Consider the following 16,884-nt stretch of genomic DNA (forward strand, 5'->3'; position numbering starts at 1 on the left):
ATTCCAGCTAGATCTGAACACCTGACTGTTGACCCTGGCCCTTAGGAACTATCTCTAGGAGGGATGAGGGAAGAGAGGAAATTCCTCTTTTGGTCTTCTGACTCCACGAAACTGGCACCTCTCGAGGCCCCTGTTCATTCTCCCTGATCGTTTTTGCCCAATCCACCTGCTCATGTGTCAAGGCCCAGCCCAAGCCAACTCTGGCCGATGCCTCTCTCCCTAGGAAAGCCTACATCACACTACTTCTTACTTTAAGTGCCCCCCACCCATCCAGAAACCCCGTATCCCATCCCTTCCATGCATCCCTCATACCCAGCACAACTGAGGGACAAAGGAGCATCTTTTGAGCTATCAAGTCTGTTGATCACAATCACCCTGAAAGAAATCTGGGATTATCTTTCTTTTACAGATGGCAAAACTGCAGCTCAGAGAAGTAAAATGATGTGCGCAAGGACACACCACTCGTAAGCTGCAGAATCGAGAGTCAACGCTATCTCAACTCCCCAGACACCTCCCCATCCCACTGCTCTTGCTGTCCCTCGCACGGACTGAGCACACAGCAGGGGCTCAGGCCAGCTGGACCAAGCAGGTGGGTGCAGGCAGGTAACAGTGGGATCCACCGAGCTGCGGTGAACTGGCTGCAAGGCCCCCCCGCCTGGGCTCTGCAGCCTTGCTGCAGGGACCCTGAGCCCGGCGTTCTCAGCTGGGAGTCTCAGCCCCACTACCAAGGGAGCTGCCAGTGGTGCAGCTCAGGTTTTCTCTCTTTCTTTTTTTTTAAAGGCACTCAACATATCAGCACAAAGGCCACGGAATGATTGCTCCAGCAGGGCTGTCAATGATTGCAGAGGCATTTGCATGCAGTCCCCTCCACCCCCTCTTCTCTGCAGCTCTGCTCTTCTCACCTCACTCAGCAGAGAGCTAGGAGCATCAATCCTGACGTTATTATTTGCTAATTGCCTGCAGTACAATTAGCACCTAATTAATAGAGAGATATAGGTTTTTAGCACTCAGAAGGACCCAGAAATGATCTAGATCAACCTATTCTCCTTTAGGAGACAAAAAAGAATCAGAGTTAGTGTGGTGTGCCCAAGGTCAAACAGTAAGTCAGGGGAAGATCTAGGACAGAATTGAAGTCAAGGCTCCTGATTCACAGTCTACCTCCTCCCTCTGCTTCCCCTCATCTCCCCTGCCTCTGAGCCTCTGAGGGTGGGGATCACACCTTCCTTTCATCTTACTCTCTTCTTCTGTCTCCAGCACATGTTTAGGGACACGCTGTCTCCTGAAGAGCAACAGCTCTGTTCACCCAGAGCCCACCATGTACCACATGGTGGACACCCCACATCTCACTCGATTCTCACAACCGCCTTGAGGGGAAGATGCCATGATCCCCATCCTAAAGATGGGGAGATGGAGGCAGGAAGTTAAGAGCTAGAATATGGAGAGATCCAGAATGTGAACACAAGCTTTTTGAGTCTAAAAAGCTTTCTATTCTTTCTATTACACTTTATGCTCCCCCACCTGCAGCCCCCATCCCACAGGTCTCCATGGTCTGATTCCCTTTGCCCTTCCCACTTAAGCACTGGCGTAGCCCAGGGGGTTCCTCGGGATGAAGCTGGCAAAGGCGTCTTCCGAAAGCCAACTCCAGGATCCATCAATCTTCCCGCCCAGGGACCTCTTCCATGCCCACAATCTCTTCAGTGTTCCCACCTGATCATGGTCGATATCGGCATCTCCTGTGATCACAATTCTCTTCTCAATTCGGGTCTCTGAAATCCCACCTTTTACAGTCTGAAACCAAAGGGCAGTGGTCACAGGAGAAAGAAAGGAAAGACAAATGGGGGAAAAAACCCAGCGAGAGTAAAAGATTAATCTGACAGCTCTACTTCAAATTTTAATCTGCTGCTAGGTACTGTCTAGAATAGCTTTCTTACCCACTTGTCCAAACCCTTGGCTGCACCTGCTAAAATAAGCACATCTCTATTCCCCTGGCTTGCTAAGATCTTTAATAAGCAAAACAGAAAGTCACAATTCTCTATTTACTTTTCCCGTTTTCTTCCTTCTAAAAACCACAGAAATTCAGCGAGTAAACAAAAACAGATAGGTTTTTCTTTTTGCTCTCTTCTGTATATTTTGATGATTTTCAAGAGGAAAAATCAGAAGACTGTAAACAAAAATGTCATGCAGCTTGAAATTAGGCTCCTTATTCTCAAGCATTTTTGTATCGTTAATACCAAAAGATCCTCAAATAACCCCCTCAGAGTGGGTAGGTTTCCTTAAATGATAGATGAGGAAAACCAAGGTCAGAGACTTGTAAGTAACTAGCTTCTAGCCATCTGTGTATTGCTAATAGAGCTTGGTTAGAAACCTAGATATCTTACTTACAAGATCATAGATTTTCCTCTAGTGCTACAGCAAACATAGACTATCCGGTTTCCAGGGAGTAGTTCCAATTTTAGATAATTTGTCTCCATAAACAATATTCTAATAATTCCAATATTTCAGCGGGCAAACTATAGTTTCCATGGCCTCGATGCTGGACATGATATAAAAACTCTCTGTTGGGCCCTGAGTCCTGATTTTTTACTTGGAAAATACAGCTGCATAATAATACCAATGACACTGGTCCTTAAACTGACTTTTTAAACTTATGCCCACAGTCAGACAAGGGAGTGATGAGAGAGGCAGACGTGTAAAGACAAGTACATGCGACTTGATGAGGCTACTCCCTAGGCAAAGACACGCTCAGGGTCTCCCTGGGTTTACCGCTGGGGAAAGCAGCAGGGCCTTGCCAGCTGTGATGCTTGGAACAATCTGGCTCAGCAGGGATGGAGCTGGAAACCCTTGCTTACGGACCAGGGTCCTTCCTACAGAGGCACCAAGCGTGGCATGCCACTGACTTCCAGAAGGGAGATCTAACTGGTCTATTACCTTGGTAATCTGAGTTGTGGTTGTACTGCTTGTGGTCTCAGATGTGATGGTCTGAGCTGTCAGCAAGACTCCCGGGTCCAAGTCTCCGTTGCTATCCTCGGTCTGCAGGAAAAAAACCACAGCTCATCAACACGCCTCTCAGGAAGCCTTGTGGGCAAATGTGGCAGGAAGCAGCTCTGCTCTTCGGCTGTACATTCTAAAGCAAAAACCTAATTCCCTTACAGCGATCTCTTAATAAAGAAAACAATCCCCTGGCAACAGGCTCCCTTTTGGAAATGTTGGATGGTCAGTTTCCTTAGCACCGGGTCAGTGACAGGAGTGGATCAGAGAGAGGAGGTAAGAAAACAGCCAACGACAGTGACAATGACCGCACATGTACATACAGCATTTTAGAGTTCACAAATGGCTTTCAAAGCATTGTCTTTTGGGGCATCTGGGTGGCTCGGTTGGTAACACATCAGACTTCGGCTCAGGTCATGATCTCATGGTTCGTTGAGTTTGAGGCCCACATCAGACTTGCTGCTGTCAGCATAGGGCTGGCTTGGATTCTCTGTCCCCACCTCTGCCCCTGCCCCACTAGCTTGAGCTCTCACTCAAAAATAAATAACCCTTAAAAAATTCGTCTTTTTTGATGCTCACACAAGCCCTGTGAAGTCAACAGAAAGAGCAGAGACTGATTAGCATTCCCAGGTAAGAAAATGCAGGCCCTGAAAAGGCAAATGATTTGCTCAAGCACCCAAAACTTGTACGTGGCAGCCATCCTCTCTACAAACCTGAAGGTCTTTACACACCACCCAAGGCAGGAGAAGTATAAACTTGGGTGCTAAGGCATGAGTAGGTTCTGAATCATAGGGCAGAACTTTCCAGACAAGACTGGAAAAGGTCCTTGCCAGGGCTGAATGAGCCAAGGAATCTCAGGCTATCTTCTTTGAAGACTGAGATGGGAGACTGCAGCAAGTAAGGTAGGAAATATCCCTTTAAGACACCATGGGAAGAAACCTACATAATACCTCAATGACACTTCTGATAACAAAACTATTACCGAAATGGACCATCCTTATTAGGAAGGGTTTAAAAGTATTCCGAATGCCAGGCTATGCACCTAATCTATACAGAGAACAAGGGCTGCGGCTACTAGTTTCTCTGGAGCTCACCATGCTATGACCAAAACCAATGTATTACGATCAGGTTGGGAAATGATGCTAGCAATAAGGAGAGGTGGTTATCGGCGGCTGTGGGCTGGTAGCAGGACTCAGAACTGCCGACAGCCCCGCGACTGGGATGGAAACAGGAGGCCAGGGGAGTGAAGGCTGCTCAGAGCCAACACACTGTCCAGAAATAATGACCAGTGGGTTCTGGCATTGTACACGGCTCAGAGGAGATTTAGAGAAGTGCAATTATTCTCATAAAGAACCTGCAGTAAAAATAAAAAGTGTTACATTACTATGTTTTTCTGCCTCCTTATGTAAGTCAGTTGTATTATAAGCAGAGGCCTCCGGCCTTTTTATGAGCAGGACCACATTGCTTGAGGCAAAACTTTGAGATATGGGGGTGGGGAGTCTGGAGGAGGAGATAAGAATTAGGAGGAAGAGTTTCTGGCTGGAGTTTCCTTCCAGGTAAGAATCTAGACAAAACAAAGAGAGGGGACAGGACTGTGACACCTAAATCTCACATAACCCTAAATCATACATATACATGCCAGCACCGTGCTGGGTACAATACTGGCTAGTTCACTAACACTTTCTTCAACCCAGACCCATCTCTCCTTAGATTCAAACTCAACTAACATTTATTGTACTTCTACTATGTGCCAAACACACGACGCAACTGTTACCTTAGTTTGTTGGGCCAGAGAAGTTCAATAATTTCAAGGTTCTATAGCCAATAAATGTTTGAACTAGAAGTTAGGGCAAGAAACTTCTTGTCTGAAGACTGAGGTCTGGGTCCCAGCTCAGACCTAACTAGCTATAGGATCTCCGGCAAGTCAATTTCACTTCTCTGAGCTTTAGTTTTCTCGTTTATAACAGGCAGTGCTGTAATATGGGCTCTGCCCCCACATGACATTATTGTGAAGATCTAGAGAGATCGTAGAAGTGCTTTATATATGATTATAAGAATATAAATTTGGGTGTGCCTGATGGCTCCGTCTTAAGGTTAAACATCTGACCCTTGATTTCGGCTTAGGTCATGATCCCACAGTCTGGGAGATCTAGCCCCATGTCAGGTTCCTTGATGACAGGGGAGAGCCTTCCCTGGGATTCTCTCTCCCTCTCTCTCTCTCACTGCCCACTCCCCCAAATACATATATTGAAAAAAAAAAAAAGAACAGAAATTTGTCAGGAGGGCTAAACCTTTTCGAAGAGCTCCACCTCTACTAAATTTGTGACGTATTTTTCTACCTCCCACCGACTCCCCCCTGCTTTCTGTCTCTGAAGAAGGGAGAGATGGAGGAGACATTGTTATGATTTCTGACTTGTACTCTTCCCACATGTGGCCTCTTTTCTTCCACCCTCTCACCAATGTTTCCTCAAAATGGTACTGCACCTTCAACAGCCATTTATAAAGTCCAACATCCATTTATCCCATGACCGAGCAATTCCACTCTTAGCTGTTTACCCAAGATAAGTGAAGACATATGTCTATGCAAAGACCTGCACACGAATGTTTACAGAAGCTTTATTCACATTTGCTCTAAACTGGCATCAACTCAAATGTCCATCAACAAAGGAAAGGATAAACAAATTGCAGTACACTCCAACAATGGCATACTATTCAACAATGCAAAACAGCAAACTACAGATTTGTATAATTTTGATGAACCAAAAAAAAACCCCAAAAAAACCAAAAAACATGTTCAGACACAAAAGTGTACTACTGTATACTTCCATTTATATGGAATCCAAGAACAGGTAAAATTAAGCTAAGGTGATAGAAATCAAAGCAGTAGCTGCCTAGAGGGGTAGGAAGCTTTGAAGAGGGTGTCAGGAGTAATGGAAATGTTCTGTATCCTAAATGTGTCCTGGTTACACAAGTATATACATTTGTCAAAATCAAGCAAATTGAACACTTAAAATCTGTGCATTTCCCTGTATATAAGTTTTTTTTTTTTTTACATGTATCTAATTTTTTTTTTTAGAGAGAGTGAGTGTGTGCAGGAGCAGGGAAGGGGCAGAGAGAGCCTGACACAGGGCTCAAACCCACAAACTGTGAGATCAGAACCTGAGCCAAAGTCAGATGCTTAACCGTCTGAGCCACCCAGGCGCCCCAGTGACAACTTAATTTGAGATGCACATTAACTTGTTCCTTGCAACATCCCTATGAGGTGGAACTATTATTAGCTCCATTTTACAAATGAGGAAACTGAGGCACGGAGTAATTAACTTGATTGCACACTAGTAAGTGATGGAGCAGGTTCAAACCCAGGAAATTGGATTCTAAAGTCAGTACTTTCCCCACTCTACTCCACTGTCCAGCATGAATAATGAGAAGTAATTTGTATTTTGGCCGACTGTCTTGAGCCTAATTAAAATGAAATAAAGGTAGATATATAACAATACGATATAGTAATAGCTACCATTTTTTAATACCTACTGTATGCCAGGCAAATATTATCTTTATCTTAATAACCTTATAAATGTATTTTTCAGAAGAGAAAGTTGAGGCTCAAAGAGTTTGAGTGACTTGTCAAAGGTCACAAAACTAGCAAGTGTTGGAATTAAGATTCAAGTCTAACTCCAAAGCCCACATGCTTTCTCTAGCACAGCATGCTGCCTCTGTATTTCTCCTATGTGTGAATATATTTTTAAATGACTGCTTCCTGGGGCACTTGAGTGGCTCAGTTGGCTAAGTATCCCAACTCTTGATTTCAGCTCAGGTCATGGGATCGAGTCCAGCATCAAGCTTTACCCTGACAGCTTGAGATTCTCTCTTTCCCTCTCTCTTAGCCCCTCTCCCACTTGCATGCACACACATATACTCTCTCAAAAAAATCCTAAAATGACTGCTTCCTTTTCCTTTTTTTACCGGGACTACATTCAAACCACACGGGCTTCTGTGTGCAGGTTTGCCCTAACACCTTTCACACATAAGCTACAAAATTCACTTCAAAGTGGAATAGGATGAAATGTCAGTCTCCTCCCACTCCCGACCACAGTCCTGTAGTCTTAGACCCTTCATGGAGGCCACCAATGCTTTTTGGTTTTTTTCTTTTTGAGTACTCATTCAGAGATAATATATTCATATACGAGCCTCCTCTTTCCCTCCTATAAACAGCATGTTATTTATACCACATTCCACTATGCTTTTTCATCTATTAATTTATCACATAGATTATTCCCATCAGAAGCTTTTTTTTAAATAGCTGCACCGAATTATATTAATTGAATATATCATAATTTATTTTCACCTGCTCCCTACTGGTGGACAGCTAGGTTGTTTCCATGGCAATGACAATTTAAAGAGTTTCCTACCATATGAAAGTAATTCTTACATCCTCTGGTTAATAACATGCACAATCTTAAAGTAATTTCCTATTCCTTCCTTTTTCAACCCCCTGCACTGCCAAGTCCTATTCATTCATTTCTGTTTCTCTTGACACAGCTCTTTCTTCTCATTTCCTCCAGCTACACTTCAGTTCTTTATAAGCATCTCCCCAGACTAGCTCTAGTCATATTCCTGTCTCCAGGCATCCCCCAACTTTAAAATATTCAGCACACAGCTTTAGGAATCATCTTCCAAAAATCATGCTTCAATGATGTTGCTTTACCATCACTGCTAAAACACTTTAAGCAGTCTCTCTCATTATTTATCAGACTCAAACTCCACACTCTCAACCAAAAGAGAGAAGAGAGAAGCATACAAACATTAACTGAGCATCTATGAATGCGCCAAACACTGGGCAGACATCATTTCCCTTAATCCTTCCCCCAAATCTTGCAATGGAATGTGATATTCGCCCCATTTTACAGCCAAAAAAACAGAGAGATTAGTGACTTGTTTAAAGTTATCTAGTTATCTAGCTAGTACATTGGGTGAGTTAGGATATGATTTCTATTTGTCTAATTGCAAAGGACATGCTTTTAATTGGCAAGTGATACTGTTTCCTAAAAGGGAGATCTTCTTCCAGTTCATAGTGTGAGGATTAACAGTAAGGATTTAGATGAAATCACTCAGCCAGAGCTTCACACAGCTGCCTCGTTCCTGTCATGCAGCTTTAGCCAGAATGTGGCCTCCTCATATAGGGTTTTCCTGACTATGATAGCCCCACAGGGACAGCCTTTCATACCATCTCATTTTGTTTAATTCTTTTTTTTTAATTAAAAAAAATTTTTTTAATTTATTTCTGAGAGAGAGAGAGAGACAGCGTGAACAGGGGAGGGTCAGAGAGAGAGGGAGGCACAGAATCCAAAGCAGGCTCCAGGCTCTGAGCTAGTTGTCAGCACAGAGCCCGACGCGGGGCTCGAACACATGAACAGTGAGATCACGACCTGAGCGGAAGTCGGACGCTTAACTGACTGAGCCACTCAGGTGCCCCTAATTCTTTTTTTTAAGTTTTTAAATTTTATTTTCAGAAAGAGAATGTGTGCAACTGGAGGAGGAGCAGAGAGAAAGAGAGTCCCAAGCAGGCTGCCTGCTGTCAGCGGAGAGCACTATTTGAGGCTTGAGCTTACAAACTGTGAGATCATGACCTGAGCCAAGATTAAAAGCCGGATGCTTCACTGACTGAGCCACCCAGGCGCCCCTCATATCATCTAACTCTTTATCTTACGTTAGTTTCTTCATAGCATTTACCGTGTCTGAAATGTATATACTTCTTTACATGTTTTATTATCTGTTTCTCCCAACTATAACCGAAGTTCCAGAGAGTAGAGCCTCTGTCTACCTTGTATACTGCTTTGGCCTGATACATAAATGCTCAACAAATATCTGTTTATATTCGTTTATCAGTTTATAGAGGGAAAACTTTTTCTAACTTTTGGCTTCTGTGAATTAAAAAAAAAAAAAAGGAAACCACCTGATTCAATANTTTTTTTTAATTTATTTCTGAGAGAGAGAGAGAGACAGCGTGAACAGGGGAGGGTCAGAGAGAGAGGGAGGCACAGAATCCAAAGCAGGCTCCAGGCTCTGAGCTAGTTGTCAGCACAGAGCCCGACGCGGGGCTCGAACACATGAACAGTGAGATCACGACCTGAGCGGAAGTCGGACGCTTAACTGACTGAGCCACTCAGGTGCCCCTAATTCTTTTTTTTAAGTTTTTAAATTTTATTTTCAGAAAGAGAATGTGTGCAACTGGAGGAGGAGCAGAGAGAAAGAGAGTCCCAAGCAGGCTGCCTGCTGTCAGCGGAGAGCACTATTTGAGGCTTGAGCTTACAAACTGTGAGATCATGACCTGAGCCAAGATTAAAAGCCGGATGCTTCACTGACTGAGCCACCCAGGCGCCCCTCATATCATCTAACTCTTTATCTTACGTTAGTTTCTTCATAGCATTTACCGTGTCTGAAATGTATATACTTCTTTACATGTTTTATTATCTGTTTCTCCCAACTATAACCGAAGTTCCAGAGAGTAGAGCCTCTGTCTACCTTGTATACTGCTTTGGCCTGATACATAAATGCTCAACAAATATCTGTTTATATTCGTTTATCAGTTTATAGAGGGAAAACTTTTTCTAACTTTTGGCTTCTGTGAATTAAAAAAAAAAAAAAGGAAACCACCTGATTCAATATAAAGCAACTCTTAGCTCATCCAAACTTCCAACAATGAAGAAGAAATTTTGCTAAAAGTATACAAAGTTTTATTTAAATAAAAATTTTAAATACTTAAATTCTTGTGTGAGACCCTGAGATCAAGACCTGAGCTGAGATCAAGATTTAGACACTTAACCAACTGAGTCACTCAGGTACCCCAATTCTTGTGTGACTTTAAATTTAATTGTAATAAATTATAATCATTATAGCTGTTACTTATTTACCCTTTCAGGCATGATACTCAAGTCAAGTTCATGCAGTATGTATCATATATAATCTTCATAATAAAATCATGAAGCAGATACTAACATCATGGGCAGGGTGGGGGGAGAAGGGGAAGGGGCAATCAAGGCTCAGAGACGTTCAATCACTTGTAGTAACTGAAGTGAAGAAGCCAGAACCTGAACTCAGGTTTGTTGGACCCAAAGCCCCTGGTCTTAACCATTACGCAGACTGCCTTCCCTAGCTGGGCGGATATAAGCAATCAGGTGTAAGACAACTTTGCTTTTTTTTTTTTTTTAAATATAATATTTTATTTATTTTATTTTATTTTATTTTATTTTATTTTATTTTTTAGAGAGAGGCAGAATGTGAGCAGAGGAGAGGCAGAGATAGAGTGAGACACAGAAACTGAGGCAGGCTCCAGGCTCTGAGTTGGTGGCACAGAGCCTGATGTGGGGCTCGAACTCACAGACTGTGAGATCACGACTTGAGCCAAAGTCAGAAGCTCAACCCGCTGAGCCACCCAGGCGCCCCAAGACAACTTTGCTTTTAATGAAGTACTCTGGGATATCCTTAGATCAGTAATCTCTTCTAAGAAGAATTATCCCAGAAAAGCCCCGCATTATTTGCAGCAAATGATTACAGACTCTGTAAAGAAAGAAGGTTATTTATTGTGTTTACTCTAGTCTTTGCTTCTGAAACATCACACCATGTCCTACCTGGGCAGCCTCGTACGTGATGGTCTTGGTCTCAGTGTGAACAATGGGGACATCTTTGGTTGGGATTTCGCTTTTCCCAGCATTGGCAGTATCTGAGATGGTGACAGTCTGAGTCTTCACCAGGGGTGGCTGTGAAGCAGTAAAGAAACGGAGTTACCAGAGTCTTCTGAAGGCTACAGAGAACTAATCTTCTGACATTGATCTGATCAAAGTGGTAGCTCTAATCAAGCAAAGGGCTAGCTCAGTCTCTGCCCAAGGCTTGGACGCTGTTCCAAAGTAGGCTTGACAAGGTGTCAAATCATGAGGGATATTAAAAAACAGCATTACTGTAATCATTTTCATATGCTTAATGGAGAGCTATAAGATCAGACAGTTATGATCGGTGATATAAAACACTTTAGACTGACCTTCAGAATTTGAATATAAAACTGTTTGCCAAATAGCAGTCACTTTTGTTTGTCCTTGTGACTGTGCCATTATAATTAAGAAAATCGGTCACATTTCCTCAGCTAACTACAAATGGTACACGAAACAGCAGTGGCATTGGAATGCATTATCCTGGAATTCGTCAACTTCTTTCAAATCAATGTCAGGCATTCACTTTGGAGTTCTTGAGAAGAAACAGTATTTGGAAAACTGGAAAGAAAATAATCACTTCTACCACCACCTGGTGATTAATCTCAGAATTTCAGAAGAATGAACATTAGTAGGATATCAGAGGCTTCTTGTCCATCAGCTCCCCTTCCAAAGACTATGAATCACTCTAAAACTACCATTTGATTGTGATAAGTTAAGTGGCCATCCACCTTAGCATAGGAGATTAGTGCCCATGGGCATGGAAGCCTTGTGAGTGGGGTCAGTGGGAGTGGTGGGCTGTACTATGTGGCTGCGATGCATAAATAATTATTTGGGGTCCGAAAGCGCATTAAGAAAACTCCGTTGCTTCTTTTAATGAAGAGTATTTGAATTTTTTGAGCATGGCCTCTGAACACTAATGGTTCTGCATCATAGAAGTGTCAGAAATCCACCTCTTTATACAGCCCATACTTGAGCAAGGAAAAGAGGAACCCACTTGCACCAGCTTCATAAAGATAAGCAGCTGGAATTCAGCCCCAAGAGTTTTGTTATGTCATCGGGGGAGAAAGCATTTCTAGCCACGGAGTTCATGCCTCTGAATAAATTTATCTGTAGTAATAGAGGGCTTCAGTCTTCTTCTGTGATTCTGAAGAAAGCAGAGAGGCGACTGCCCTCACCACCACCACCGCCACCACCTCCTCCACAGAGCAGATTGTGGCCCTCTCCCAAAGTGAGTCATTAGACCTGCACCATTGAACTGGTTACTACCTGGAAACTTCGAATGAGGGTGGGGAACTGGTTACCCACACGAGAGTCAAGAAATGATCCGTTTTGCTTTCCAAGCGGCTCTCCTGGTGTAACATGTTCTTCACTACTCTCTGCCTGTTTTTCACCAAGTTGCAGCTGAGAGGAAGCTGGTGATACTGAGAACTGGAAGGCACCGGCCTGTCCCTCCGTTCCTACACATTCCCCACTTGAGCCTCCCGGCATTTCCTTAATATCAGGATAGCCAGCTGCCCCCTGCTCCTTCTCTTCTGTCTCCTTGCTGCTTATGGAGAGGGAGCCAAACTCAAAGCTTTGTGGAGACTCCGACGGGGTGGTCACTTGGCTCTTACTAGGAATTAGTGAATGCTTGGGACCATCCCATTCAGAGTCAGGGCTGGTAGATGGCCCCTTTGTCACGGCAGCCACCTCCTCTGTGCGAATGCCATTTATATTCTACAAATGAATGAACACATACAAAAGCAAGAAGATTAGGAATAAGTGGGGAATACAGTGAACTCTGAGAATCAACAATGATTTCTAAGAGATCTAAAAAATATTACTACTAATACAAACCAAGGTAGCCTCCTGAGGTAGCCAAAAGGAAAAAACTGCTGTTCACTAAACATTTCCATGGCTTAAGCAGTTCCAACCTCAATTTGTTCATATTTCTATAACACTGGTAGCCTGAGAAACAATTGTGATGTTTTTCGCACTTTGTATTACTATGATCTTCCCCGTATAACACATACTCTTCATACTTAAAAGAGTTACTTTGCTATTCCTAAATACCTAACTCATTACTATGCATATGGAACTATGCAATTTATGAGCCAATCAAAACATACTCCCAAGTAGCCTGATCAGGTTGAAAAATGTCTCATATCTCCAAGCCGTAAATATCATCATGTTAGCCCCTGATGGAGATGCTAAAATCTTGACTTTAGATTAAAAGGTTTAGTATATCCAGAACAAACTTAATCTAACCACTGTCATGAAATTAAACATCAAAAATAGTGAAGTGTTTCTTCACTGTAAACAGAATACAAGTGACCCACCCAGCAGCTGAGATATCTTTCTTCATAGATGAATGACGTATCTCCAACCCCTAAGAAAAGTAAGTTCTGGAAACAGTTCCCTCCTGGGCTAAATGCCTCCTCACACCACAGGAAAAAGATCTAAAATAAGTACTTCCAAGAGAATGTGGATGACAAGATAATATCACCGTGGATGGACATAATCCTAAAGTTTAAAGAAAGGTGCTGTGGGTAGAAGAGAAGGAATTCACACTAATAAAAAATGAATATGAGTCATTTGAAAAACTAATAGTCTGACTGAAGCCAAATGTCATAAAAGTAAACATCTGCATGTGCTCACCAGAAAGCCACTTAGGCCTGGAATTTTGGTTCAGATCAACGTACCATATTCCATACCACCAAGGAACTTAATAACTGAAAAGGACTCCTTTAAAAAGGTATTCCTGGAGTAAATGACACATGCCTGGTTCAGCTTACGCATTTTAGTGCTCAAATCATGTTATATGTGTTATATATTTTTTTAAAATAACACTGCTGCTCCTTAAGTTGTAAACCAACCTACGTTGTGATGAATATAAACTAGCAGGAAAAGATGCATTGCTCAAGAACCTCAGGCCAACCTCACTTCTAAGCCATCTTGAAACAATCAACTCAAGAGCATCTCAGAGTGGTACAAGTCGAATTCAGATTACGTAGGTCTTTCATGGACTGATTATGAATATTACTTAGGGTGTGAAAAATAGGACTGAGAGATGACAACAAAAACTGCCTCTGTCTGCAGATGAATCAGAGATATATAAAATATTCTTGCTAAGGGTATATGAATTCCCTCCTATTTAAAATGAGAACAATACCTGCTTTGACTCACAGGGTTCTGAAGATCAAATACAATAATATAGGTGAAAGCCCTAGGTAAATTCTTTTTTTTTTTTTTTAATGTTTGTTTATTTTTGAGAGACAGACAGTGTGAGCGCCGAGAGATGTGAGCAGGGGAGGGGCAGAGAGAGAGAGAGGGAGACACAGAATCTGAAGGAGGCTCCAGGCTCTGAGCTGTCAGCACAGGACACGGTGCGGGGTTCAAACTCATGAACCAGAAGATCATGACCTGAGACGAAGTCGGACACTTAACTGAGCTACTCAGGCGCCCCTAGCACTTGGTAAATTCTAAAGTACCAGATAGATTCACTTAATTCAACCAACATTCTGAGCTCCTATGATATACTAAGGTCTGGGGACACTAAAAGAAATGTGTTGTTATTATTTACACACTGTATTACTTTCTAGGACATTTATCTCACCATTTCTTTTGAGTCAGACAAGCTGTTAGAGCTGTCCCAAAATAGATCAGCTGGTAATAAACAAATAGGCTTTCTCAAATCACTGTATGCTAGCTCTAGCACTGTGAATAGCATATCCCAACCCACTCATATGGAGAAAAACTTCATGGCCTTCCCAGTTTTGTCACAACTGAGAAGGCTGATTTATAACCAGGAAAATAACCTAGATAATCAAGTAGGAGCCTATTTTATACCAGTTTGCTCAAGTGACACGTGGTGGGCTGTCATCAAGAAGCCACTTGTGAATAAACATTGCTTAGGCCAGCAACACCTGGTCTAAATCTGCCTACCATTGAGTAAAATTAGAGCAATCAGTTTTTTCAAAGCATGTACAGAGTGGACCACAGCTAAAAGCTGCAGCCACAGCAATAACAATTTAACAAATATTCACTGATCACTTAATATGTTAGTCACTGGAAATAAAAGGAAAATTGGTAACAGGTTAGATCACCACAGAGAGCATTCTTACATATGGTCAAATCAACCTCCCCAGTTGGCTCTCTGGTCCAGATCTCTTGGACACAGCCAACTACTTACTGGACATGTTCCCAGCCATATGGAATGCAATATGCCCCAATTGAAACTCATCTCTGCTGCTGCCTGGACCTGCCATCCCAACTTCTTCCATCAATTCTATTATACTGATAAATGCTACCACCATCCACCCAGTCTTCCATGTCTGAATCCTGAAATCCTCGTCAATGCCTTCCGTATATGGTGGATATCAATCACCAACCCCCAGAGATCACTCCATCAAGTCATTTCCATTCCATTTTAGTATCACCCTAATCTAGCTGCTTGTTTCTTTTCCCACCTTTACTACATTCATTCAGGCTCTTATAGTGCCACACCTACCTTATTACCAACGCCCTAAACAGTTTTTCTTCTTTGCTCTTTTCTTTCCTTCTTTCTCGTCTCAAACCTTCCTGGAACACATCCTCTATTCTACTGCTGAAGTGTTTATTTCTAAAATGAAACATTGCAAACTCCATTTTACAGCTTAAAACCCTTCAAAATAAATAAATTAAATTAAATTAAATAAAAACAAAAAAAACCCTTCAGTGGTTCTTTACTGCCTTCCGGTTAAAGTTCAGACGCTTTAGTAAGACATAGAAAATACTTTATTTAACCAAGAGTCAGATGCTTAACCAACAGAGCCATCCAGATGCCCCAACACAGAAAACATTTTAAAACATGACTCCTACTTCTCCGGCTTCACTGTGCTATACCTCCACAGACATCCTTCTTTCCATTAATTCAAAACTATTTGCAGTTCCCAGTACAGGGCATGCTTTCTTTTGCCTCCCTGCCTTTGTAAATATTGTCAGTATTTTTCCTTTTGCCTGGAAGTCCATGCTCAGCTCAAGTATAGTTCTTCCGGAAGTTTCCCCCTGGTTGCCTAAAGTACAGTTAGATACTATTCCTCTTTTGTTCCTATTGCACGTTGTTATTACTGGTTTAGTAATCTATCTTTCCCATTAGATTGTGAGTTCCTTAGGTGTGTCGGGGGGAGATAAGGCCTTCCTATGTTACTTAGCTCTGTATCTCTCTTGTTCAGTTTTTGTCACATAATAGATGTTCAGCAAAAACTTGCCAAAAGTATATTTAATAAATCCAGGTGGCTTGAGAACTTCTGCCTGGTCTTGTGCTATTCAAAAACTCTTGAAAAGGCATGTTCAGAAAGAACATAAAAAGTGGCTAACTTAACCAGACCCATTGTCTCGTCCAGCATTTTACCTCCTACATCAGTAAAATAAGAGGAAAATGTTATTTATGATCACCACATGTCAGGTACTGTGCTAGTCACTTTAAAGTTTTATTTATTTATTTTGAAAGAGAGAGGGAGATAGAGAATCCCAAGGAGGCTCTGCACTGTCAGCACGGAGCCTGATGCAGGGCTCGAATTCACAAAACCTGAGGTCATGACCTGAGCAGAAATCAAGAGTCAGATGCTTAACTGACTGAGCCACCCAGGTGCCCCTGTGCTAGTCACTTTAACAGGTTTTCTCACTTTATTTTCTACAACCTCACTATGAAGTAGTCATTCTCTCTATTTTATAAAGAAATGGAGAGGTTAAGCAATTCAGAGCTAATTAAGTGATAGAGATAGGGTTTAAACTTGAGATGGTTTGTTCCTAAAGCCCATTTCTTCCCATGGCAACAAAGTATTCCAACTAGGACCAGAGAACATGTCCTATTATGTTCAAAAGAATATACCCCAAGCCTGACTATACTCTTAAGAAGTACAAGGACTGTCCAAAGTCCCCTTAGTAGAGCCTGATTTTAGTGGCCAACACCATACTTTTATTTTATTTTAAATATTTTTTATTTAATTTGAGAGAGAGACAGAGAGGGCGNATCCCAAGTAGACTCCACACAGAGCCCCATGCCAGGCTCGAACCCACAAACCGTGAGATCATGACCTGAGCCGAAATCAAGAGTTGGATGCTTAACCAACTGAACCATCCAGGTGCCTCTAATATTTTTAAAGGAGGAGAAGTCTGAAAAGCCAGAAGAATAGATTGAGGCAAAAATCTCCATGACCTAAGACTCCCA

At 42.3% G+C, this 16,884-nt stretch overlaps 1 protein-coding gene across 11 annotated transcripts in view; it reads right to left on the reverse strand.

Moving 5' to 3' along the window:
- Nucleotides 1–16,884, reverse strand: part of EPB41 (erythrocyte membrane protein band 4.1) — a 198,345-nt gene that overhangs the window by 4,860 nt on the left and 176,601 nt on the right. For 6 of the 11 annotated variants that reach the window (XM_077775926.1, XM_077775916.1, XM_077775919.1 and 3 more), the window contains 4 exons: nt 11,961–12,410; nt 10,617–10,745; nt 2,929–3,030; nt 1,708–1,788 (listed from right to left, as the gene is read on the reverse strand). In XM_077775926.1, coding sequence (XP_077632052.1) covers nt 1,708–1,788; nt 2,929–3,030; nt 10,617–10,745; nt 11,961–12,410 — 762 coding nt within the window. The remainder of the gene's footprint in view (nt 1–1,707; nt 1,789–2,928; nt 3,031–10,616; nt 10,746–11,960; nt 12,411–16,884) is intronic. The other 5 variants (XM_077775925.1, XM_077775923.1, XM_077775922.1 and 2 more) reach the window with 1 other exon arrangement.

Source organism: Crocuta crocuta, unplaced genomic scaffold (assembly GCF_008692635.1).
Source record: "Crocuta crocuta isolate KB4526 unplaced genomic scaffold, BGI_CrCroc_1.0 scaffold127, whole genome shotgun sequence".
In the NCBI taxonomy this organism is placed as follows: Eukaryota; Metazoa; Chordata; class Mammalia; order Carnivora; family Hyaenidae; genus Crocuta; species Crocuta crocuta.